This window comes from Salvelinus alpinus, chromosome 36 (genome assembly GCF_045679555.1).
Source record: "Salvelinus alpinus chromosome 36, SLU_Salpinus.1, whole genome shotgun sequence".
In the NCBI taxonomy this organism is placed as follows: domain Eukaryota; kingdom Metazoa; phylum Chordata; class Actinopteri; order Salmoniformes; family Salmonidae; genus Salvelinus; species Salvelinus alpinus.
Window position 1 is genome coordinate 13,101,133 of NC_092121.1, and position 25,887 is coordinate 13,127,019.

The 25,887-nt window shown below is 46.1% G+C and overlaps 2 protein-coding genes across 31 annotated transcripts in view; one reads left to right on the plus strand and one right to left on the minus strand.

Moving 5' to 3' along the window:
* The window catches only part of LOC139565346 (chromobox protein homolog 8-like), a 30,176-nt gene extending 14,517 nt beyond the window's left edge, over positions 1–15,659 (plus strand). For 7 of the 16 annotated variants that reach the window (XM_071385606.1, XM_071385603.1, XM_071385608.1 and 4 more), the window contains 2 exons: positions 13,270–13,582; positions 13,707–15,659. In XM_071385606.1, coding sequence (XP_071241707.1) covers positions 13,270–13,582; positions 13,707–14,383 — 990 coding nt within the window. In that variant the 3' untranslated portion in view covers positions 14,384–15,659. Of the gene's footprint in view, positions 1–11,864; positions 13,583–13,706 lie in introns of all 16 variants that reach the window. The other 9 variants (XM_071385601.1, XM_071385602.1, XM_071385594.1 and 6 more) reach the window with 4 other exon arrangements.
* A 177-nt stretch (positions 15,660–15,836) lies between these two features.
* The window catches only part of LOC139565344 (histone acetyltransferase p300-like), a 29,419-nt gene continuing 19,368 nt past the window's right edge, over positions 15,837–25,887 (minus strand). For 4 of the 15 annotated variants that reach the window (XM_071385590.1, XM_071385583.1, XM_071385589.1 and 1 more), the window contains exons 20-29: positions 24,818–24,928; positions 24,228–24,284; positions 23,871–23,948; positions 23,521–23,588; positions 21,855–22,005; positions 21,359–21,619; positions 20,985–21,150; positions 20,678–20,845; positions 20,269–20,433; positions 15,837–20,184 (exon numbers count right to left, since the gene is read on the minus strand). In XM_071385590.1, the coding sequence (XP_071241691.1) occupies positions 16,945–20,184; positions 20,269–20,433; positions 20,678–20,845; positions 20,985–21,150; positions 21,359–21,619; positions 21,855–22,005; positions 23,521–23,588; positions 23,871–23,948; positions 24,228–24,284; positions 24,818–24,928 (4,465 nt within the window). In that variant the 3' untranslated portion in view covers positions 15,837–16,944. Of the gene's footprint in view, positions 20,185–20,268; positions 20,434–20,671; positions 20,846–20,984; positions 21,151–21,358; positions 21,620–21,854; positions 22,006–23,511; positions 23,589–23,870; positions 23,949–24,227; positions 24,285–24,817; positions 24,929–25,887 lie in introns of all 15 variants that reach the window. The other 11 variants (XM_071385579.1, XM_071385585.1, XM_071385578.1 and 8 more) reach the window with 6 other exon arrangements.

The following is a 25,887-nucleotide window of genomic DNA, read 5'->3' on the forward strand; positions in this document are numbered from 1 at the left end:
AGAATCCAAGCCGGATGGCGAAAGAGAGGTTGTGAATTGTAGAATTGTGTTTGCTAACTGGTGCTAGCTTCGTGGCAGTGGCGCTAGCTGCGCTAGCTGCAAGCTAGCTGTGAGGATCAGAAGCAGTGGCTCAGGGATTACGGCAGGAATCCGGCGTTGTTGTCGAGAGACAGTCCGATGCTGGTAAATTGGTGAGTAATATCCAGGCTAATAACAGGGCTGGTGTCTGTGCAGAAGGTAAAAGCTACTAGCAGCGGCAAAAAAATGGCTAAATTAGCTTGTAGCTGATTTAGACCAGTTGTGATGGATTGGCAGGGCTCTGTGTCGGCAAAAAAAAAAGGTCCAGTCCAATTGGCAAAAGAGGTATTGTAGCCCAAGAATTCGCTGGTAGACCTCTTCGGCTAGCCGGCAGATGGGCCTAGCTCGAGGCTAGCTCAAGGCTAACTGGTGCTTGCTTCGGGACAGAGGTGTTAGCCAGTAGTAGCCACTCGGTTGCAGCTAGCTAGCTGTGATGATACGGTGTAATTGTCCAGAGCTTGCGTCAGGAATCCGGTGATGTGGTAGAGAAAAAGCAGTCCTATGTGCTCTGGGTTGATATCACGCTTGCAGACTGGCAGGTATTGGCCCGGTATTGAAGCTGGCAGTGTCCGAGTTGAGGGTGAAGACCGCAGCAGTGGCTAACTGACTACTAGCTAGTAGCTAGTTATCTGGCTAGCTTCTGATTGGGGTTACGGTTCTAAAGTATAAAAAAATAGCAGGTCCGTACCACATTGGGTGAGGCGGAATGTAGGAATGTATATTCAGTTCCTAGATGGAAAGTGAAATTAAAATATATACGAAATGTATACGAAAAATACGAAGACTATTTACACGGGACAAGACAAGACAAAGACACGTCCTACTGCTACGCCATCTTGGATGATAAGGATGTGACTTAAGAGCCCAATCCTGGAGGTGCAAGTTATAGTACAGTGAGGGCAAGTTGTAGAACTAGGGAGAGGGTGCCAGAGTCCAGGGTTGGATAATTCTCTTTCCTTTCATTGGAGCCTCCCAGTTGCCTCATTGACACTCATAGGCTTGTGGTGTTGCCATCCCAAGCAGTCTGCTGCCTTTTTATACAGTGGCTTCAGAAAGTATTCAGACCCCTTGACTTATTCAACATTTTGTTGTGTTACAACTTGAACTCAAAATCTATTAAATATATATTTTTTATCTCACATATATTTTTATCTCACATATATTTTTTATCTCACATATCTACACACATATCTACACCCATAATGACAATGTGAAAACATGTTTTTAGAAATTGTTGCAAATATATTGAAAAAAAAATACAGAAATATCTAATTTACATAAGTATTGACACAGTCAATACATGTTAGAATCTCTTTTGGCAGTGATTACAGCTGTGAGTCTTTTAGAGCATTGCACACCTGGATTAGCACATTATTATTATTTTTATTCTTCAAGCTCTGTCAAGTTGGTTGTTGAATATTGCTAGACAGCCATTTTCAAGTTTTGCCATAGATTTTCAAGCCGATTTAAGACAAAACTGTAACTATGCCACTGAGGAACATTCAATGTCATCTTGGTAAGCAACTCCAGTGTATATTTGGCCGTGTTTTAGGTTATTTTCCTTCTGAAAGGTGCATTTGTCTCCCAGTGTCTATGGAAAGTAGACTGAACCAGGTAGACTGAACCAGGTTTTCCTCTAGGATTTTGCCTGTGCTTAGGTCTATTCCGTTTCTTCTTATCTTAAAAAATTCCCTTGTCGTTGCCGATGACAAGCATACCCATAACATGATGCAGCCACCACCATGCTTGAAATAGGAAGAGTGGTACTTAGTGATGTAATTGATTTGCCCCAAACATAACGCTTTGTATTCAGGACATAAAGTACATTTCATTGCCCAAAATTTTGCGGGGTTACTTTAGTGCCTTATTGCAAACAGGTTGTATGTTTTGGAATATTTGTATTCTGTACAGGCTTCCTTTTCATTCTGTCATTTAGGTTAGTATTGTGGAGTAACCACAATGTTGTTGATCCATCCTCAGTTTTCTCCTATCACAGCCATTAAATGAATGGGTTGTACTACAACCCTGGTTTTATGAATGAAGAACGAGAGTTCTGACTTTGCTATAAGCTGTCTCCAGACAGCACCACTGAATAATTTTCTGCTTTGAAACCACCCAAGTCCTGTCTTGGCCCTAGCAGGCAGTGATTGTCTCCTCCGGGCCATGATGCATAATGCCCCGCCCTACGAGGGTATAATACGCACTGCCCTGCCGGAGAGTGTCACTCTAGCAAGCCCCGAGTTCTTACTTTGCTATATCGTATATAACCAACCTTGCTGGTCATCAGGGTTGGCACCGCTGCGCAGCCTGCCGGGCACAGTCAAGTGGTCTAAAGGGGATAACCCTGATATAACAAACTCAAGACCAGGATAAGACAGTCAAAGGCAAAGGCTATGTGATACAATTAATAAGAAATAGGTAACACAGGGACTAACGTCTGGCTGCAGCCAGTACTGAATGTGACAACGAGACGCAGTCATGTCAAGACTATAGAACCTGACAAAAGTGTGAAGTGTTGCCCAAGAAGCTCCCGCACATACCTTGTCCAATGAAACGCCCCGGAGTAGTGCCAAAGATGTTCACACCTCTAATAGAATGTAGCTAGATCAATAACCATAGATTTAAAACCAGATGTAATGATCTTAGGCAAATAAGCAAGGTTAAGTGTCAATGTAACCCTTCGCTTTCCTCTGAGAACACCATGCATGACTCGTGCACGGAGAAGGCCGCCAGGTCACCTACTTGTATCGCCTAGGCAAGGGCTAATAGTAGCGCCGCTTTAAACAAGAGGAATTTTTATTCTATTGAGTCTATAGGCTCGAAAGGAGTGTTAGTTAACGCATCCAGAACTGTGACCAAATCCCATCTGGGGAATAGACATGTAGGCTGGCGCAGATGACGGGTGCCCTTCATAAACCAAGGCCAAAATGTGGCTTCCCGCGTGCTTACCATCTATATCAGCATGGCACCGATATAGCATCTAAATAGACCTTCAATGTAGAAGGAGAAAGGCCTTTATCAAACGGACTCAGAAGGAAGCTCAGTATGATACCGATACTGCAGTGCATTGGTTCTTCACTATGTGCCTTGAAGGAGCCCTAGCACTCTATAGTCTCGATAACCGTCAGAGGTAACCCGTCATTTAAAAGATGTTCCCCTCCCGCCTGAGACAGAATGTCAGTGCGTAACGGGAGTATCAAAGGCGCTCCGGACACCATTGAACTCAGGTCTGCAAACCATGTGCTCACTCACTCTGTCCAAGACATGTTGTAGCAGGGGAATTGGAGGAAATGTATATAGATGAGCTCAGGGCCATTGGTGGGCCAGGGCATCATGACCTAATGGTGGGTTGTCGTTCAGAATGGAATACTAAAGAGGGCAATGTGTTGCGCCTCAAGATGCAAACAGATCTACGTGGGCTCGTCCAAACTGGCATCAAATCACCTCTATCACCTGTGGCTGGATACGCCACTCCGCAGACTGAGGCTCTCCCCTCGACAATAGGTCTGCACCTAGATTCAACTGGCCTGGAATGTGCGCTGCTGACAGTGAGCGCAGGTGTGTGTGTGCCCACAGATGTATCCGTGATGCCACTTGGTGCATGGCCAGTGAGCGGACTCCGCCCTGGCGATTGACGTACGCGATCGAGGTTGAGTTGTCGGAATGAATCAGAACGTGATTCATTCCGACAATGAATTTTGCCTCTATCCTGGGGGCAAAATGTAATAGAGCCAGCCGTATCGCTTCCAGCTCCAAAACATCTATATGAAGATTTGTGTTCTTCCCACTGACTGTTCGTTATGTGTCCGTCGTAAACTGCCCCCCATCCCTTCAGGGAGGTGTCGGTCTTTATGACAACCTGCAAGACTACTGGACCCAGCTGGACCCCAGCTGAGAGTATTCTTGGGCTTTGCCAGAAGGATAGACTGTGGTGACATTGCCACGTAATGGTTATCATTCGATAACGGTCTCTGTTCGGATGAATGCGTTGGCTTATAAACCATTGTTGGATAGGTCTTATGCGTAATAGGCCAAGTGGTAAGACTGCTGATGCCCCAACCATCAGCCCCTGTAAAACCATAACCCGGCGAGCCCTGAAAGTACGGCTCCGGTGGAGTGGGCGTGCTGCAGTCAGAATGCACCTCTGTCTGGTGACTGTTAGACGTGAGCGCATAGAGTTCAGTTCCAAGCCTAAGAAGCTTGTCTGTTGACGAAGAGTGAGACAACTCTTTTCACAGTTTATCAGGAAACCCAGATTGTGGATATGATTTATCACTATCCTGGTGTGTGTCTCGACCAATTCTCTCAACTTCGCTATTATAAGACAGTCGTCTAGATAGCACAATATCCGTATCCTGTCTGTCTGACTACTTTGAATAGACGGCGGTGTGTTAACATGCGAAAAGGTAGTTTTCGTAATGATTTGTTCAACACCCTCAAATTTAAGATCAGTCTCATGCCACTGCCTTTCTTTGGCACTCGAAAATATCTCTGATAATGACCTGTGTTTTTGTCTGCTTCCATAACTGGGCGAATAGCTCCTTTTCCTCCAAGGGAGGTTATTTCCTGTTCTAGAATAGGGGCCACTTGAGCTGAAACTGTCATGGGCGTGACACTAGCGAACTGCAATGTGTAACCCTTCCAAATTGTATTCAGTACCCAAGGGGGAGCTGCGCATGCGTGTTTCCATACACTCAGTCTGCTGGACAGGTCTGCTCTTTCTATTAGAGGCTCTTTCTATTAGTGAAGTCTGTCGCCTTCCTGAGCTCAACGTACATCTCTGCAGTAGCCTGCTGTTCCCTGTCCCGGAGGAGCTGGGCCTGGTAGGCCTGGAGGATGGCCATGGTGTTCAACATGGCTGCTGACTTGGCCGGCTGCCTTGTAAGACTTCTCCGCCAGGGAAGCGGTAATATGTCATGCTCTGGATGATAGCTGTGGCTTCACTGCCGCAGAGGCTGCTGAGCGGTGTGAGGCTATGGTTTCTTCAAGCAGGCTCATGGATAGAAATCCCAGCTCGGGCTCTGTGTCGATCCTGGACCATGAGTTGAAGCTCTGGATGGGAGAGCGTGTCTGTTGTGGCTTCTCCCAGGATTGCCTCACCTCATTCCTGACATCTGAGAACAGGGGGAAGGGTCTAGGGCAGGGCTGGCTATCATGCCAGAGACTGGGTGACTGACGGTGGGAAGAAAGCCCCTACCAGTATGGTTTCAGGGGCTGGTTGTGGATCTGGCCAAGACAGGCCTAGCTTAGTCACAGCCCTGCCCAGGACCTCCATGAACTCCTTGTTGTAAGGGTCCTTGTCAGAGATCGGAGGGGCAGCCGGCATCTCTCATTGTCCTCCTCTATGTCACCCTCACTCTGAGCCCTTTCATCTGAGCCAGGATCTCCATAGCGTCCCACTGACTGGCATGCAAGTCTCTCAGCTCCCGGTGTGCTGCGTCCTCGAAATAAGCAGCAGGTTGGAGAAGGGCAGAGGTGTGGAGGCTCTGTCGAGTATTGGAGAGCTGCACCTCACCCACTCGTCCGTAGGCTCCCGGGAGCTGGGTGGTGGAGGGAAGGCAGGGGAACCCCGGAGCAGTGGATACAGAAGAAGGGGTCCGTAAGAGCCACTTCCGTGCTCTGTTCCAAGCCATCGAGCGTAGTCTCTGTGACCATCCCTCCCCGACATGTGTGCCTTGCACTTGAAGTACTATTTTATCCCGGCAGGGAACGTGATCTCGGCCTGAGGAGAAAAATCATTAAAACTCAGAAAAACCTAATGGAATCCGTCTGGTACCTTCACTCAAAGCTTACGACCACACTTTGAGTGTGATTGGGAAGGTGAATATTAAATAATGACATCAGAATCTTTGGTCTCCTGCAAGTGTGATGCATTAGCTAGCTAGCTAGAAGGACTACTAGCTAAAAATGGCTAGCAAGCTAGCTGACTCAGGCTACTAAACGGACCGATGTTGAAGGAATCTAAAGAAAATAAAAAATATACAGTACCAGTCAAAAGTTTGAACACACCTACTCATTCAAGGGTTTTTCTTTGTTTTGACTATTTTCTACATTGTAGAATAATAGTGAAGACATCAAAACTATGAAAAAACACATACAGTGGGGAGAACAAGTATTTGATACACTGCCGATTTTGCAGGTTTTCCTACTTACAAAGCATGTAGAGGTCTGTAATTTTTATCATAGGTACACTTCAACTGTGAGAGACAGAATCTAAAACAAAAATCCCAAAAATCACATTATATGATTTTTAAGTAATTCATTTGCACTGGGTCTTCTTTTCGTGTGGCGGACCTCATGACAGCCAGTTTCATCATAGCGCTTGATGGTTTTTGCAATTGCACTTGAAGAAACTTTCAAAGTTCTTGAAATTTTCCACATTGACTGACCTCCATGTCTTAAAATAATGATGGACTGTCATTTCTGCTTGCTTATTTGAGCTGTTCTTGACATAAAATTTACTTGGTCTTTTAGAAAATAGGGTATCTTATGTATGCCACCCCTACCTTATCACAACACAACTGATTGGAAAGAAATTCCATAAATTAACTTTTAACAAGGCACACCTGTTAACTTCTTGACGCACGGATCCCTTTAGCGGGATCATTTTCGTAAACAACCGCTGAATTGCAGAGCGCCAAATTTAAAAAAAATAAAAAAAATATTTACAGTGGGGAGAACAAGTATTTGATACACTGCCGATTTTGCAGGTTTTCCTACTTACAAAGCATGTAGAGGTCTGTAATTTTTATCATAGGTACACTTCAACTGTGAGAGACGGAATCTAAAACAAAAATCCAGAAAATCACATTGTATGATTTTTAAGTAATTCATTTGCATTTTATTGCATGACATAAGTATTTGATCACCTACCAACCAGTAAGAATTCCAGCTCTCACAGACCTGTTAGTTTTTCTTTAAGAAGCCCTCCTGTTCTCCACTCATTACCTGTATTAACTGCACCTGTTTGAACTCGTTACCTGTATAAAAGACACCTGTCCACACACTCAATCAAACAGACTCCAACCTCTCCACAATGGCCAAGACCAGAGAGCTGTGTAAGGACATCAGGGATAAAATTGTAGACCTGCACAAGGCTGGGATGGGCTACAGGACAATAGGCAAGCAGCTTGGTGAGAAGGCAACAACTGTTGGCGCAATTATTAGAAAATAGAAGAAAATAGAAGAAGTTCAAGATGATGGTCAATCACCCTCGGTCTGGGGCTCCATGCAAGATCTCACCTCGTGGGGCATCAATGATCATGAGGAAGGTGAGGGATCAGCCCAGAACTACACGGCAGGACCTGGTTAATGACCTGAAGAGAGCTGGGACCACAGTCTCAAAGAAAACCATTAGTAACACACTACGCCGTCATGGATTAAAATCCTGCAGCGCACACAAGGTCCCCCTGCTCAAGCAGGCGCATGTCCAGGCCCGTCTGAAGTTTGCCAATGACCATCTGGATGATCCAGAGGAGGAATGGGAGAAGGTCATGTGGTCTGATGATTCAAAAATAGAGCTTTTTGGTCTAAACTCCACTCGCCGTGTTTGGAGGAAGAAGAAGGATGAGTACAACCCCAAGAACACCATCCCAACCGTGAAGCATGGAGGTGGAAACATCATTCTTTGGGGATGCTTTTCTGCAAAGGGGACAGGACGACTGCACCGTATTGAGGGGAGGATGGATGGGGCCATGTATTGCGAGATCTTAGCCAACAACCTCCTTCCCTCAGTAAGAGCATTGATGATGGGTCGTGGCTGGGTCTTCCAGCATGACAACGACCCGAAACACACAGCCAGGGCAACTAAGGAGTGGCTCTGTAAGAAGTATCTCAAGGTCCTGGAGTGGCCTAGCCAGTCTCCAGACCTGAACCCAATAGAAAATCTTTGGAGGGAGCTGAAAGTCCGTATTGCCCAGCGACAGCCCCGAAACCTGAAGGATCTGGAGAAGGTCTGTATGGAGGAGTGGGCCAAAATCCCTGCTGCAGTGTGTGCAAACCTGGTCAAGAACTACAGGAAACGTATGATCTCTGTAATTGCAAACAAAGGATTCTGTACCAAATATTAAGTTCTGCTTTTCTGATGTATCAAATACTTATGTCATGCAATAAAATGCTAATTAATTACTTAAAAATCATACAATGTGATTTTCGGGATTTTTGTTTTAGATTCCGTCTCTCACAGTTGAAGTGTACCTATGATAAAAATTACAGACCTCTACATGCTTTGTAAGTAGGAAAATCTGCAAAATCGGCAGTGTGTCAAATACTTGTTCTCCCCACTGTATAATCATGAAATCACAAGTGAAATATACCAAAACACAGCTTAGCTTGTTGTTAATCCACCTATCGTGTCAGATTTTGAAAATATGCTTTACAGCGAAAGCAAATCCAAGCGTTTGTGAGTTTATCAATCACTAGACAAAACAGTAAGAACAGCTAGCCGCAAATTAGCTTGGTCACGAAAGTCAGAAAAGCAATAAAATTAATCGCTTACCTTTGATAATCTTCGGATGTTTGCACTCAACGAGACTCCCAGTTACACAATAAATGTTATTTTTGTTCGATAAAGATTAGTTTTATAACCAAAAACCGCCATTTGGTTTGCGCGTTATGTTCAGAAAACCACAGGCTCGTTCCGGTCCTGAAAGGCAGACGAAAATTCCAAAAAGTATCCGTAATGTTCGTAGAAACATGTCAAACGTTTTTTATAATCAATCCTCGGGTTGTTTTTAACATACATAATCGATAATATTTAAACCGGACGGTAAACTATTCAATATTACAGAGAAAGAAAATGTCGAGCTACATCTTTCGCGCACAGGAACTAGTCAAAGGACACCTGACGCGTTTTGAAAAATCTCGCTAATTGTTTTAAATAAAAGCTTGAAACTATGTCTAAAGCCTGGTCACAGCCTGAGGAAGCCATTGGAAAAGGAATCTGGTTGATACCCCTTTAAATGGAGGGGCAGGCAATGGAACAGGGATTTTTCCAAATAAAAGGCACTTCCGGGTTGGATTTCCTCAGGTTTTCGCCTGCAAAATCAGTTCTGTTACACTCACAGACAATATTATGACAGTTTTGGAAACTTTAGAGTGTTTTCTATCCTAATCTGTCAATTATATGCATATTCTAGCATCTGGACCTGAGAAATAGTCTGTTTACCTTGGGAACGTTATTTTTCCAAACATAAATATTCTGCCCCCTAGCTGAAAAAGGTTAATTGAAATGCATTCCTGGTGACTACCTCATGAAGCTGGTTGAGAGAATGCCCAGAGTGTGCAAACCTGTCATCAAGGCAAAGGGTGGCTACTTTGAAGAATCTCAAATATAAAATATATTTTAATTTGTTGAACACTTTTTTGTTTACTATATGATTCCATATGAGTAGGTGTCCAAACTTTTGACTGGTACTGTATGTTCTTCGCCGCTCGGTCGAAGTTGTAGGCCGTCTGAAATTGAGCAGTTTAGACGAAACATAAGTATAGATGAATTTACAGATGATAAGAATGGTGGCTTTGATAAACAGCAGTTGCTGAATAAAGCAAGAGTGACACTCTCCGGCAGGGCAGTGCGTATTATACCCTCACTGCCTGCAGTTGCCAAGACGGGACTTGGGTGGTTTCATAGTTAAAAATGAATGATTCAGTGGTGCTGTCTTACTACTTATAGCATAGGAAGAACTCGATTTCAAGATTAAGTAAAACTCAAACTGTTTTAAAGTCACCATTGGCCTCATGGTGAAATCCCTGAGTGGTTTCCTTCCTCTTCGGCAACTGAGTTAGAAAGGACTACTCTATATTTGTAGTGACTCGGTGTGCTGATACACCATCCACGATTTTTACCCATCTACCAATAGGTGCCCTTCTTTGCAAGGTATTGGAAAACCTCAATGGTCTTTGTGGTTGAATCTGTGTTTGAAAATGGATTTGGAGTCAAATGTCCTAATGTTTTTTTTTGTATGTAGGGAAGACAATTGACTGCTCATATTCCAAATGTTAGCAATATCAGAGCTTGCAATATTGGGTTAAATGAGCGTATGTGGCCCACCACCCCTCCAGCCAGGCATTATTCTGTCCTGTTTGAGTAAAAAAATATTTTTACACAACCATCCATTTCATATACAGTGCATTCAAAAAGTATTCAGACCCCTTGACTTTTTCCACATTTTGTTAGGTTACAGCCTTTTTCTAAAATTGGTTAAATCGTTTTTTCCCCTCTCATCAATCTACACACATTACCCCATAATGACAAAGCAGAAATTGTTTTTTAGACATTTTTGCTAATTAAAAAATTGTATTCAGACCCTGTACTCAGTACTTTGTTGAAGCACCTTTGGCAGCGATTCTTCTTGGATATGACGCTACAAGCTTGGCACACCTGTATTTCTGGTTCACCAACTACTTCTCAGACAGAGTTCAGTGTGTCAAATCAGAGGGCCTGTTGTCCGGACCTCTGGCAGTCTCTATGGGGGTGCCACAGGGTTCAATTCTCGGGTCGACTCTTATCTCTGTATACATCAATGATGTCGCTCTTACTGTTGGTGATTCTCTGATCCACCTCTACGCAGACGACACCATTCTGTATACTTCTGGCCCTTCTTTGGACACTGTGTTAACAAACCTCCAGACGAGCTTCAATGCCATACAACTCTCCTTCTGTGGCCTTCAACTGCTCTTAAATGCAAGTAAAACTAAATGCATGCTCTTCAACCGAGTGCCCACCCGTCTAGCATCTCTACTCTGGACGGATCTGACTTAGAATATGTGGACAACTACAAATACCTAGGTGTCTGGTTAGACTGTAAACTCTCCTTCCAGACTCACATCAAGCATCTAGAATTGGCTTCCTAGTTCGCAACAAAGCATCCTTCACTCATGCTGCCAAACATACCCTCGTAAAACTGACTATCCTACCAATCCTTGACTTCGGCGATGTAATTTACAAAATAGCCTCCAACACTCTACTCAGCAAATTGGATGCAGTCTATCACAGTGCCATCCGTTTTGTCACCAAAGCCTCATATACTACCCACCACTGCGACCTGTATGCTCTCGTTAGCTGGCCCTCGCTTCATATTCGTCGCCAAACCCACTGGCTCCAGGTCATCTATAAGTCTTTGCCCGCCTTATCTCAGCTCACTGGTCACCATAGCAGCACCCACCCGTAGCACACGCTCCAGCAGGTATATTTCACTGGTCACCTCCAAAGCCAACTCCTCTTTTGGCCGCCTTTCCTTCCAGTTCTATGCTGCCAATGACTGGAACAAATTGCATAAATCACTAAAGCTGGAGGCTCATATCCTCCTCATTAACTTTAAGCATCAACTGTCAGAGCAGCTTACAGATCATTGCACCTGTACATAGCCCATCTGTAAATATCCCACCCAAATACCTCATCCCCATATTGTTATTTTATTAATATTATTTCTTTTTTTGCTCCTTTGCACCCCAGTAACTCTTCTTGCACATTCATCTTCTACTCATCTATCACTCCAGTGTTTAATTGCTAAATTGTAATTATTTTGCCACTATGGCCTATTTATTGTCTTACCTCACTAATCTTACTTCATTTGCACACACTGTATATAGACTTTTCTATTGTGTTATTGACTGTACGTTTGTTTATTCCATGTGTAACTGTGTTGTTTGTGTCGCACTGCTTTGCTTTATCTTGGCCAGGTCGCAGTTGTAAATGAGAACTTGCTCTCAACTGGCCTACCTGGTTAAATAAAGGTGAAATAAAAAATTAAAATTGGGGGAGTTTCTCCCATTCTTCTCTGCAGATCCTCTCAAGCTGCCAGGTTGGATGGGGAGCGTCGCTACGCAGCTATTTTCAGGTCTCTCCAGAGATGTTCGATCTGGTTCAAGTCCGGGCTCTGGCTGAGACATTGAGACTTGTCCCGAAGCCAATACTGGGTTGTTTTGGCTGTGTGCTTTAGGTCGTTGTCCTGTTGGAAGATGAACCTTCGCCCAAGTCTGAGGTTCCTGACCACTCTGTTTTCATCGTGCTAGGTGTTGTCCAGATGTGACGCTTGGCATTCAGGCCAAAGAGTTCAATCTTGGTTTCATCAGACCAGAGAATCTTGTTTCCCATGGTCTAAGAGTCTTTAGGTGCCTTTTGGCAAACTTCAAGTGGGCTGTCATGTGCCTTTTACTGTTGTCCTTCCAAAAGGTTCTCCCATCTCCACAGAGTAACTCTAGAGCTCTGTCAGAGTAACCATCGGCTTCTTGGTCACCTCTCTGACCAAGGACCTTCTCCCCCGATTGCTCAGTTTGGCCGGGCGGCCAGCTCTAGAAAGAGTCTTAGTGGTTCTAAAACTTCTTCCATTTAAGAAGAATGGAGCCCACTCTGTTCTTGGGGACCTTTGAAATGTTTTGGTACCCTTTCCCAGATCTGTTGCTCGACACAACCCTGTCTCAGAGCTCTACGGACAATTCCTTCGACCTCATGGCTTGGTTTTTGCTCTGACATGCACTGTCAACTGTGGGACCTTTTATATAGACACGTGTGTGCCTTTCCAAATCATGTCCAATCAATTTAATTTACCACAGGTGGACTCCAATGACGTTGTAGAAACATGTCATGGGTGATCAATGGAAACAGGATGCACCTGAGCTCAATTTCGAGTCTGATAGCAAAGGGTCTGAATACTTATGTAAATAAGGTATTTGTTTTTTATTTTTTGCAAACATTTCTAAAAAACGTTTTTCGCTTTGTCATTATTGGGTATAGTGTGTAGATTGCTGAGGATTTTCTTTCTTTAATCCATTTTAGAATAAGGCTGTAACAAAATGTGGAAGAAGTTAAGAGGTCTGAATACTTATCGAAGGCACTGTATGGGAGACCTTAGAGATATGGAAAAACATGGTTGTGCTTTGTTATACCCCGGGTAGTGGTATCTCAAAGACTAAAGCCCTTTTTGAAGATTGGCCATTAGTGTACTGGGTCGGAGTTCCGAACGGAACGATATGACCACTCGTAAACTTTTTTCTGCGCCCTGATTGGACATTGCATACAGTCAGTTGCGTGACATAGGATTGATTTCTATCTCTTGCGTTGCAACTAAGTTGCAGGCAATTTTTGGGGTGACACACTGAGCATCACTGATGCCACTTTGTTGCAATCAACAGAAATTGCGTCCAGATTGCTACGTGTGACATCGGCTTTAGTCTTCTCTTCTCCTACAGAATATCTATGCCATGGACCTCCGTAGTGCACACAAAGTCCCAGATACCCCTCGTCTGCGCCTCTCCCTTACCCGCTCCATGGGCTCCGAGCTGGACCAGGGCAGTCTGCCATACAGGGCGGGGGAGGGAGGGAGCGTCTACCGCCGCCTGGCAAGACGCAAGAACAAGCAGAGGGTGTCCAAACCTGTGTCTGACAACAATTCCCTTCAACCACTGACCCGCATACAGGACCCCATGGAGCATGAATGGCAAGGCGCAGAGGAGAGACCGGAATCAGAGTTAACCACAGACACACGTGAAAACAGTCTATTCAGTTTGTTTTCTATCAAACATTTAATGAAATATTTGATCATCTATTTTTTTATCTCGGCTTGAAGGTCAGGATTGGTCCTATTTGTGGTATATTGATCTCATTTCCTGTCTCTTTCTCTCTTAAGGGCATAGCCGGTCAGAGTGCAGCTCTCCCATGATGGAGCAGGAGGTGGAGTCGACGACTGACAGAGTGGAGAGTTGTGGTTCCGCACTGGGCTCTGGAGATGAGACATTGGGGGGTGGGGCCTTGTTGACGGTGACAGGGGCAGGGTACAGCTCAGACGGTGGGACCTCTGAAACTGGACAGGAACAAATGGATAGGACTGACCAATCAGAGAGCTGTGTTTCTGCAGAGGGACCAAAATACCTTAACATTAGCAATAGGTTAGTGGACAGTGCCACAGAAGTGGAATTGGGGACAGATACCTTGATTGACAAGGTAGAAAGGTTAGGCACAGCTAATGCTATTGAGAGGGTAGAGGGGTTGGGGACAGATTATTTTATTGACAGGGTAGAGGAGATGGGGACACATATTCTGATTGACAGGGATAGCACTTCAGTGGTGGATGTTGGAGATGAAACCGTGTCTGATGGTTCAGTGGTCTGTACCGATGTTGAGGTTGCCGAGGAAGTGGTGGAGAATGACACAAAACAGCAAGGTGAAGAGGTTGTGACACAGTGTCCAGACAGTAGTGGCACAGAAGTGAATCCTGGCAAAGTGATTGTGACCGATGTGACTATCAACTCTTTGACCGTAACTTTCAAAGAGGCCTTGGCAGCTGAAGGGTTTTTTAAGGGCTGAATGACAAGAGTTCTGAGAGAGGATTAGAGAACATGTGAGGTTATACATGAAATGCAGCCCATATGTTGAGTTTACCACTTAGGAACATGTTTAGATAAACAACCACAATATAATTTGTCATTAAAGATGCTTACAAAGCCTATGAGAGTAAATTGATACCAATTACTAGGGTTTTGGTGAGGTATTGTACCTTAGAGAATTGGGTGGTAATTTTCACATTGTGTTTGGTTCTGGAAAGAAGATTAGTAAGAGGATGAGGAAAGATGGATGAGGGAGAGAGCAGTTGACTCCTGAATGTCATATTTATAACATTACTACTCCAACATCTCTTATTCCAGGAGGCTCATTTCGGTTGCTCTTTTTTCTAACGCTTTTGTATTAAGTCGTCTGTCTTCCTCAGTATTAACAGTAAGTTCTGCATGTCCCGTATGTCATGCACACCCTTGTCCTCCATTTGATTTTTTTGTTTGATTTCTATAACAAAGAAATAGAAAGGAGAAGGAATGCCTGGAGGGATAGAAGTTTAAGCATTTCAAGATGAAGGCTGGCTGCGTTGAAGTATTGTTGTTTTTATTTTACTTCTCAAATTGAAAGAGCCTACCTGATTCTATTTTTGTATTACCATTTGATAGTCCACCCCTCTCGCTAAGCCTTTGTGCATTTCTAAAGAGGGGATATCAGTTTACACCTCTCATTCCCAAATGTGTTTTAGGTCTCATTTCAGTTACTCCTTTTTCTAACGCATTTGTATAAAGTTGACGGTCTTCCTCAGTATTTACAGTAAGTTCTGCATGTCCTGTCAATCACGCACAGCCTCGTCATTTCATTCAATGTTTATTTCTATGGCAAAAATAGAAAAGAAAGAATTCCTAAAAGGATAGAAGTTCAGCATTTCAAGATGAAGGTTGGCTACGTTGAAGTATTGTTTTTACTTCCAGGTAAAAAAAGGCATATTCTTGTATTACCAATTGATAGTCCACCCCTCTCACTAAGCCTTTGTGCATTTCTAAAGAGGAGATATCAGTTTACACCATTGTTGCAGTAGGAAATGTGCAAACTGAAGCAAATGTTCTCGGTTGTATTTATCGCATGTCACATGTAAAAGCTAAATTAAATGTCACGTGTTGAAAAATGTATCTTTGGTCACAATGACATGTCTTCTCTATACCGTATGCCTAGAAATATATAGTGTAACATCTACTTGTGTTTGAGATTCATATAACAGGATGGATATTACCTAAACATTTTAGCATGGAATAAAACATGTTAGCAGTAACAGAAGTGTCCTCACTGGTCCATTTTAGTAGCTGTTTTGGAAATGCATTTGCAGCAACTTGTGCCTCCTTTTATCACCACTAGGGGTCAGTCCTCAGGGAACCATGTATTTAGGCCGATCCCCCCACCCACAAAAAATAAATAATTTGACTAGCTACGAGCAAAAATATTCAGCACATCTTTCATTTTCATTTTATTATTAAAAAACAGTATTTGAGTCCACAGTTCTTTGTACAGTAAAAAATATTAAATTAAACTCTCAAAGTTCTGAGCAGAAAGATAAATTGGGGTTGGGACGAGGGACAGCAATTATTCTGGGGCAGGAGAAGGGGACCAGTGCATTGGGCTCAAGTCCAGAGGGAAAAGTAAGGGTGAGGCAGAGAGCGACTGGTCACGTCTCCCCTTCCTCAGTTATGCAGCACAGTTCATTTGGATCCATTCCCTCTGTTTTACAAGAACAGTAATGTCCTATACACTGGTGGACCCCCCCCCCCATACCTCATGTACTCTAAACTTTACAGGCATATAGGTATGTGCCCCCCCACCTCCAATACTAAGTGTCTTACAGGAGTGCTCACACAGAGGGTGAGGGGGGGCCCTTCCAGTATTGATGTCCAATGGTTAGGCATTTCAAATGTAGTCTCCATTGGCCACTGAAACTTGCAGCAGACCCTCAACCACAAACACTCATTTTATTCCAGATTGAAAGCACAACCCAGACATCAGTGAAATGAAATAACCCCACCCCCATTTCAATAACAAAAATATATTCTATGTGAATTGTAGCAGTCTTAGGGTATATGCCAAAAAATGAAAATAAATAAAGTAAACCCAAACGTTTAAAAGAAAGATATGCATGATGTTTGGATTTATTATAATAATAATCCAAATCACTAAAACTGATAAGACTGATTCATGGAGAAATTACAATAAGTCCATTGCATTAAATAATTTGCTCTTACATTTTTCAACATTTTTTAAATCTTAAACATTTCTTAAAAAGGCAAATACTCCCATAGTCCCAAACCCCAAAAATATTACCTGCATCGTATTCTCTAAGGGAGATTACCATCCCCCTATTTGTACACAATTGGCAAAAAATATATTAACAGCAATAACTTACCATTCATTTATTAATTAATCGACATGTTGATTTATAGTTGCATCTCCCATAGGAAGTTCACTTCAATGTATTTTTTATTGAAAACATTAAATAATATTAATAGTAAAAATAAAATAAAAAAGGCTAACACTGTCCCAGGTGCAGTCCCGAAAGCACGGCGAGGCTACATGTCTAAAGTGTTATGATTAATGTTCTGCCCAAGGTCCTGGCTGTTCCCAGACAGCATGTCAGGTCCTCCAGGCCCATGGAGACCACCCATCCCACTGAGTTGAGACAGCATGGCATTCTGGTCTGACCCAAAGTGGTCCATTGAGTTCTGCTGCTGAGGCGGCTGTTGAGAGGGGACCACCATACCAGGGTGGTGCTGGGGTAGCTGGCCCGGGTGCGGGGAGCCCGTCTGGGTCTGTGGGGAGATATGGTGAGGGGAAGGCTGGGGCTGCATGCGCGGGGAGGGGCTAGAGTGTGGTGGCTGGGACTGGGGTCGCGGGGAGGGCTGGGGCGAGCGCACTTGGTTGCTGAGGGACGTGGACAGCGTCTGGCCCTGCAGGTGAGGGGACTGGGCCATCTGCTGCTGGGGGCTCATGGGGCTGCTGTGCTGGGCCGGAGAGCCCCCACCCAGGTGCTGCTGCTGTTGAAGCAGCCTCTGGTGCAGTGCCTGCTGGAGCAGAGCCTGGGAGGACTGCGGCTGGGGGGTGCCCTGCGGGGGCTGCTGAGGGGGGCAGCCTACTCCAGTACCCGGACCCCCCTCAGCCCCCTGGTGGCCCGCCATGGCATTCTGGTGTTGTTGTTGCTGCATCTGGAGTTGGTGCTGATGTTGGAGCCTCTGCTGGAGCACTGTAGCAGCCTGCTGCTGGGTCACCGTGCTGGGGTAACCCTGCTGCTGCTGCCCTGGCTGGGCTCCAGGCTGCTGCTGCAGTCCAGACTGGCCCTGACCAGGCTGCTGGGGGGCCATGCCCGGCTGGCCCATGTAGCCCTGCTGCTGCTGGAACTGGGCATGGTTCCCAATCTGTTGCTGCTGCTGTTGCTGTTGTAGTTGGAGATGCCTCCTCATAAGGAGCTCTCTGAACTGGGGGTTTATGTTGGCCATGTTAGGTGCCTGCTGGCCTGGCATCCCTCCTTGCTGATGCTGCTGCTGTTGATGCTGAAGTGCTGCCACCTGTTGCTGCTGCAAACTACTAAGCATAGGACGCTGCTGCTGCGGTTGTTGTTGTTGTTGCTGCTGCTGCTGTTGTTGCTGCTGCTGCTGTTGTAGCTGCTGTACTTGCTGTAGCTGGGTCATGGTGGGCATGTTGACTCCCTGACCCATATGCATACCTGGCTGACCAGCCACAGCATTCACATTGACCTGTTGGCCACCCATACCTCCTGGAACTCTGCCTGGACCTGGCCCGCCAGGGGCTCCCGGGGGTCCTGGGCCCCCCTTATACTTGGAGGCTCTCTGCTTGATAAAGGCAGCCATTAGCTGAGGGTTTGAGCGGAGGATGTTGAGCACCTGCTGTTGCTGCTCGGGTGAGCTGGGGGAGCGAAGGGTACGGAGCAGTTCCTGAAGGGCAGCCTGCGGGAGGTTCCCACCCCCAGCTGCACCACCTTGCTGCACCATACCAATCAACCCACCAGGTCCCTGAGCCTGCTGCCGCTGTTGCATTTGCTGCGGTTGTTGCTGCTGAGGCGCCACCATGCCTGGATGTCCCATCATGGCTTGCCTCTGCTGAGGTGGCATTCCCTGGCCAGCCCACTGTTGCTGGGGGTTCTGAAGCGGGGGACCAACCCTCTGCTGCTGCACCTGTGGAGGCAGCTGACCCTGGGGGTTAGGCTGCTGGGGCTGCTGCTGCATGGGGCCAGTGCCCACCATCATACCTGGAGGACCCTGCTGCTGCTGCTGCTGCTGTTGTTGCTGCTCCATGTGAGCCCTGGCAGCAGCCTGAGCTGCCTGGGCTGCCTGAGCCGCCTGAGCCTGGGGAGGCAGCCCCTGGGCCCCCACCATGCCCACCCCAGGGTGGGCCATACCCATCTGGCCCTGGGGCTGTTGGTGGTGAGGGTGCGGAGGCATCATGCCAGCTGCCTGCGCCGCCTGCCTCTGCAGAGACATCTTCCTTTGTGCGTCTGCCACTTGTTGAATCTTCATGGCGATCTCCACAGCCGCTGGAGGAGGCCCTGAAGGAGGTTGCTGCTGCTGCATAGAAGGCTGGCCAGGGTTGGGCTGCTGTTGTGGTGGTTGCTGCTGAGGTGGTGTGGCTGGTCCCAGGCCCGGTTTTCCTTGGGACTGAGGGTGCGGTGAGGAGCCTGGAGGCCTGTTGGTGTAAGGGGGCAGGCTGTTGGGGTGTTGCTGGAGCTGTGGGGGGTTTGAGGCCTGGGACTGCTGCTGGACCTGAGGAACCATCTGCTGTTGCTGGGGGGAGTTCATCATCCCCCCTCCTCCAGGCATCTGCTGGAACTGGTGGTGAAGCTGGTGGTGCTGCTGAGGCATCCCACCTTGCTGCTGCAGCAGTAAAGTTCCTCCACCACCCATCCCTGGCTGGGGCCCAGGAGGCATGTTGGGCTGGGTGGGTGTCTGTGGTGTTGGGGGCTGGGTGCCTCCTGATGTGGGTGTACTAGGGGCTGTGGTACCATTGTTACCTGGTGATGGCAGCCCCCCAGGAGGTCCTCCTCCACCGCAGGCAGGCTGGCCCACCCGCTGCATGCTGGCCATCCTTCTCCGAAGCATCTGAGCCTGCTGGAGGCGGTGCTGGAGTTGCTGCTGGCGGAGCTTGTGCTTGATGTTGAGGCAGAAGGGTACGGGGCACTTGTTCTCCTGGCAGTGCTTGGCGTGGTAGCAGCACAGGGCAATGAGTTGCTTGCAGATGGGGCAGCCACCGTTGGTCTTGCGCTTGCATCCCTTGGTGTGCTGCACCACACGCTTCATCTTCTGGCAGGACGGCAGGGAGCAGTTGGCATTGCGGCATTGGCAGGCGTGGACCAGGGACTGGATGCAGCGCTGAATGCTGAGGCGGCGGGAGTCCCCGGGGCTCTGAGTGGCAGCGGCCGCTGCGTTGCTGCTCTCGTCGTCCAGGCCCAGGCCCAGCTTCTCCATCTTGTGTTCATGGCCCTTAGTGTTATAGCAGGTGATACACAGGTCGTAGTCCTCGCAGACAGTGCAGTGGAAGCGTGTCTCCACACTTGCCTTGCACTCATTGCAGGTGTAGACGAAGCGGTCCTGGCTCTGATTGTGTAGCTCCACCAGCATGCACATGGAGCTCCACTTGGCTCTCCTCAGGGAGGAGAACTCCAGGTGCTTGTCCCGGGCCAGCGTCAGGAAGGCGTCACGCCCATCCATCAGGTCGCAGGCCATTAGGGTGTCCGGGTCCGTGATGGGGGGCAGGGAGTTGGCAGTGGGGCCGGCGATGAGACGGATCACAAAGAACACCTGTAGGGGGCAGATAAAGGATGAGCACTGGGACTGAGAATGTGTGTGTGGCTTTATTTAGAAGAGGGCGACAGCATCAAATACCTCCTTGTGTTTCTCCATACAAGCGTAGAGCTTCTGGGAGAGGTCATTGGACACATTGGGCATCCCTGGTTTCTTCTTATTGGCTCGGATCAGGCTGCTGTTCTTGTTCTTGCTCGTCTTCTTACTGTTCTTCTTTTTGGCATTCTTGCTGTCACTTTTCGGGGCCTGTGTGTGGAGAACACCAGATTAAAAATCGACTCCAATACATTCCATTAAAGCACTGAATCTGAAGCAGCCTCGAAATTGACCCAATTAGCAATGGTTCAATATCTATCCTCTAAGCAATACTTTTTAACAGCTACTCCTATCATGTTATTATTGAGGACAACCAATATCCCACACCCCAGATTCTGTAGCATATTCACAAAAACACTCCTCTCTCCTGTTGTATTGAAGTCCTTACACTCACATCTACGCTCTCGCTGGAGGTGCTGTTCTCCTCCCTCTTCCTCTCCTCCTCCTCCTGCTCCAGCTCCTTGATGCTCTCCTCCAGCACGTTGGGCCAGAAGTCCCCCTCAAAGTATGGTAGCTCGTTGGCACTGGTGAGACGGTCCTCTGTGGCCTGCTTGAAGACGTCCTGAAACAGAGCATGAATAAGATGTGTCGGGGGGGGGGGGGGGAACTCCATGCATACAATTACCTCATAGAAGAAAGCAGTTGGATTTGCCTGGCACAGCCTGTGCAATGTCTGACAAAACAAAAATTATTGTAGTCACCTTGTAGTCATGCACAATGCGCTCAGCTACGGCCTTGTCCAGCATTTTCTTGTACCACTCCTGTAGACGCTTGGGCTTGGGGATCTTCTGGTCCACAGGATGACAGTGGAAGATGTAGTCGTCCCCTTCACTTGGGGGACAAGCCCAGATGTGCCCTGTTGTAAACCTGCCATGGGAGAGGAAGGGTTGAAGAATCAGACCAGCAACTGGAAAGAGTGAATCTTATTAGAACAGTAAAGTAGAATGAAATCTGCAACCGACCCTTTAGACATTTAGTACATATCATGTGATGTGATGAGGTCAAGTCGTGTTCTCAGGAATCTATACCCACTAATAGGTTGAGCTTAGTAAAAAAAAGGGGCCTCGTCTCTTACCCCAACTTCTTGACGTACTCCAGGTACCCTATGAGTATCTCATGGTAGACGCCTGTGCGGAGGTGTCGAGGTTGGAAGAAGTGCACGCTGTCCAGGTAAGAGATATACACGCGTCTCTGGTTGGGCGGAGGGCTGTCTGAACCGTACTCCTGCACATGCATGCCGAAGAAGCAGACGTCAGCCCCGTCTATGTCCTCGAACGCAAACAGCGCCTTCGTCCTGTAGGGAAAGGACTCGGACATCTCCCCGGTGTCCACAAACCTGTATCAGTTAAAGGAGAGCGTAAGTAGACACACCCACACTGTATAGGCGCTGTCCCACGAGAACAGATAACGTTAGGATAAGTCTCAACTCTAGTCTACAAATGGTACTAATTGAAAGCCCACATGAACCTGGAGTCCATTGACACTAGGATCAATTTGACATCTTCCTTGGTAGTCTATATTTGACTCCATATTAAAGAATCACTACCCCACTGTGCCCTCAAAACTCTCACCTGGACTTCATGCCTGGCTTGACCTCCACCACCTTGTCGGAGACATGGACCACACGGATAGTGACATCACCAGACTCTGGATGGTTCTGCCGCCTGAGGTAGTCATTCACTCGCCCCTCTAGGAAGCTGCCCAACTTAGTTTGGGGGAGCCCTGTGAAAATTAAGTATGGAAAGAATAGAATGGGAGAGGGAGAAGGAACGATGGAGGACAGAAGGAAGAGAGGAAATGGGTGATAGCAATTAGAGGAAAGGTCACATGGTTTCAGTTAAGCCAACCCAGTCTGGGGGGGGGGGGGGTATGGGGGTTATATCTGTTAAGTAGCTCAGAGCAGAGGACTTCACTGGTGATATTAAAGATGGAATAACCACTGGGCTCTAATCTGACAGTTTAAAAAAATATGTTTTTATAAAAAGGGCAAGTAAGTAGCATAAACTCAACCACTGACTGCTTCTAGAGTACTCTGAAGTCAGTCTGAGGCACTTCGTCAATCAATGTCTAAAATGCCATGATCGCATTGTCAATTTGGCAACTAACAGCATATCTGAGACTTGGACTAATCCTCTGCTCTGAGCACTCAATAAAATCACAAGAGATGACAGGGTGTAAACTGGATCTGACACCATATAAAGACATTTCCCCCTCTTCCATTCAAGACATATTTCATTGAGATCCTTGTATGAGACTAGGCCAGTTTGTCCTTTTAATTTGCAGGCCCGCTCGCCTACCTGTGGCTCCCTAAAAACTTTGCCTTTGAGGGTGTGGAGAATGGGATGGGGGAGGTAAGAATTCCCACCTGTGGAAGGATTGTAGCCATGCAAAAACTGGACAACTGTCAAAAAGTTGGGGGAAAAGCGTGAGTATCGATGCCATTGCAAACTGAAAAAAATGTACCCAAAATATGATTTCAAGTAGATTTCTGGACAGTGGACACCCACTGAGGAAAAAAAGATTTGAGAGAGGATGACATAAATAAGGCTCCAACAAGATAAAAAAAAGAAAAGTCCATGATTGCCTCGGTGACCCATAAACCTTAAAAACAGCAAACTATAAACCGAGAACCCCTAAATGACCATGTTTTTGCCATGGCCTTCAGTGTGTACAGGCCTGGGATAAGAGTGAAATCGAACCACAAAGCTGCAGCAGACTGACAGCGGCAACTATTGTCTGAGGACTGGCTTCTGAAATAAAAAAATAGGGTTGGTTACATATAACATTTTCATTGGGGAGGGAGGGGGAGATACAAAAGGGTTGGGTCATGGGAAAAAGTGGAATGGAAAAAGGTAGAATGTGTGTTAACTGGAACACTCGTCCTCTCGAGTAGTGTATCAGGGCATAGGAAATTAAACCAGACTGCCTCAGAGGAAAGAAGAAGATTATTTGGAAAACACCGTGCACCAAATCATAAATTTAAACAAAGATTTGAAGGGGGGAAAAGGTCAATTATGTGTTTGCTCTTCACATGAAAGTATGGTGTTATACTTGTGGGATGTGCGTTTAGGAAATTAGCATGTGTCAGTAACAGCACCAAAGGAGAAGAGGGATAAAGAGAACACCGAAAAGAAACGGCTGAGCGACTGGAGAAGGGAGGGGAGACACAGATAGACTGACACCCCGATGAAGATGACGGTAGATGAGCGCCCCCCGTTTGTCACTTACTCCACTTACTTCTGGCCGCGTATTTGTTCTCTTTCCGCGTCTTATTGGCCTTCTTAAGGCAGCTGTCACATACAAAGCTGTGGAGAGGAAAAGGAACACGCTTTACTTCATTACTTCAAATGCATGCATTTGTTATTTACCATTTCTCAGTGGCCTTCAGCTCCGCTTCTTTGCCCTACTGTATAAGTTGGCAGCAATGAATGATGTAAGGTATTGCTGAGGGTCATGATGGCAAACGGGCAACACAACCACAGTAAGATTGAACCTGGAACTGCACCTTGGAATAAAGTGGGCGGTTTCACAGTTCTAACAGTCGCATTAATGTAAGATGTACAGAATGTGTACGCAAGTTGGCTCACCCTGCCGGCCATATGGTGTCATTATGCAGGACACAAATTTGGTGCATTTTACGCCCACAGTCGGTACATTCCACAAGCCTACAGAAAAGAGAGATGTGGACAGAGAGAGTCACGGGTTATTGATACCATGTGTCACACGGAAATAGTCATTATTTTCTCAACTAGCAGAACATTTCAAAACACAAAGGCCATGACGATAACCTAAACAGGCTAAATTGACTAAAACACAGTAAAGATTAAATATTACAGTTAACAAATATTTCACAGTATCTAAAGTTTATGCACATGTACCACATAGAAAACATATGGTTTGACACCAAGTACAGATCAAATGTAAAAGGAAAAAAGAGTAGGTACCATTCTGGGTCGAGCGTGTCATTCTTCTTCCTCTGAAACTGATCTTTGCTGATGGACCTGTGAAGAGGAAGGAGAGAGGCCCAGGAGTGTGGGAGGTAAGAACAGACTCAAACTATTCACTGGGCCAGAAATGCAATGTACTATATTACAGCCATAAAGAAGTCACAAGCAATAAGAGCAGGCTCTGGCTTTATACAGGCTGGGATTCAGCCATTTTGAAAACATCATCTAACACTTCCAGAACATTAGGAGCCCTCAGTATGTTGGGGTTTTAGCTGAAGAGGCAGAAATCAAGTAAAAGGATGGAGACGGCAGTTGAGGTGAACTGCTGCCTTAAGAGGTAGAGGAGAGAGAAATACATTTAAAAAAATTAAAGTTGACTATTTCACTAAGGGAGAGACTGAGAAGGTATTCAGTGATGGGGATAAAGAGAATTTCCATTGAAGAGATTAAACATTTCTCAATCACATTGATAGAGAGTATTTATAAATCAAAGGAACCAAACAATATTTACATGTCATCAAAATGAGCAATAGAAGAACCATGTCAGTATTAACGTGGGGGGGGGGGGTTAGAAGGCTGGTACTCACGTCTGAGGCTGAGAAGGATCATCCCCCAGGGACACGCACTCGCCCTGGATTTCGTTGAAACACTTCTCACAGAAGTGGTACCTGTCAGCAAGAAGCCCAAATTGTGGTGAACTACACCGTTCGCCAACCGCACAGCCAATCACAGAGAAGGCACGAGGAAGCAGTCACCAATCAGGGCAGGGCAGGCCAGGAGAAGAGCAGAGGGCAAGGTCGTCGCCAGGTAGCAGCCAATCATGATGCAGGGTTTTTGTGTGGGCAGGTGTTTTGATTTTGCAGTTAAATTTTGGAGTGGATGATTGGTCACACCAAAGCAGGCCAATGCAGACATCACAAGCGTTAAAAAGGAGGGAGAGAAGGGAAGAGATGGGGGAAGGGGAGGGCAAAATGAATATTAAAAAAGCGTGAAATAAATTGTTACAGGTCAGACGAGGACGATGAATAGGATGGGAAGAGTGAGGGACGTGGAGAACATAACATCAACGAGGACAGAGATCCAATGCAAAGCACAGATTAGTGTCACAGTCAGTGAGTGGACAAAAACATCTTTAAAGGGATACTCCGAGATTTTGGGAGCGAGGCCCTTCTACTTCCCCAGAGTCCGATGAACTCGTGGATAACATTTTTATGACTCAGTGCGGTTTTAAGGAAGATAACTAGCGCAATTGCTAACTAGCGTTAGAGCAATGACTGGAAGACTATGGGTAATTGTGCTAATGCTAGTTAGCATTACCTCATGAAACTCTAACCTCCTTCATACTGGACAAACATAAAATGGTATCCACAAGTTCATCTGCCAAAATCCCAAAGTATCCCTTTAAGTTAACACAGTAACAAAGGGGGGGGGCTCAAAAAACAGTGTGGATGAGGAAAAGCAAGTGGTAGTGCAACAGCGACCCATCATCCTTTTGCTCCATTTATAAAGAGGGTCCCTTTCTTGTGTTGGAGAGGAATTATCATACATGTAGTGAGGTTGTTAATACTATGTTGCCCTAACGTAACTACACTATAGTGATTCTGTCTTCACGGTGAAATGAATCAAGCCAATCAGCTCCACAGCTTTGTTCAATGAA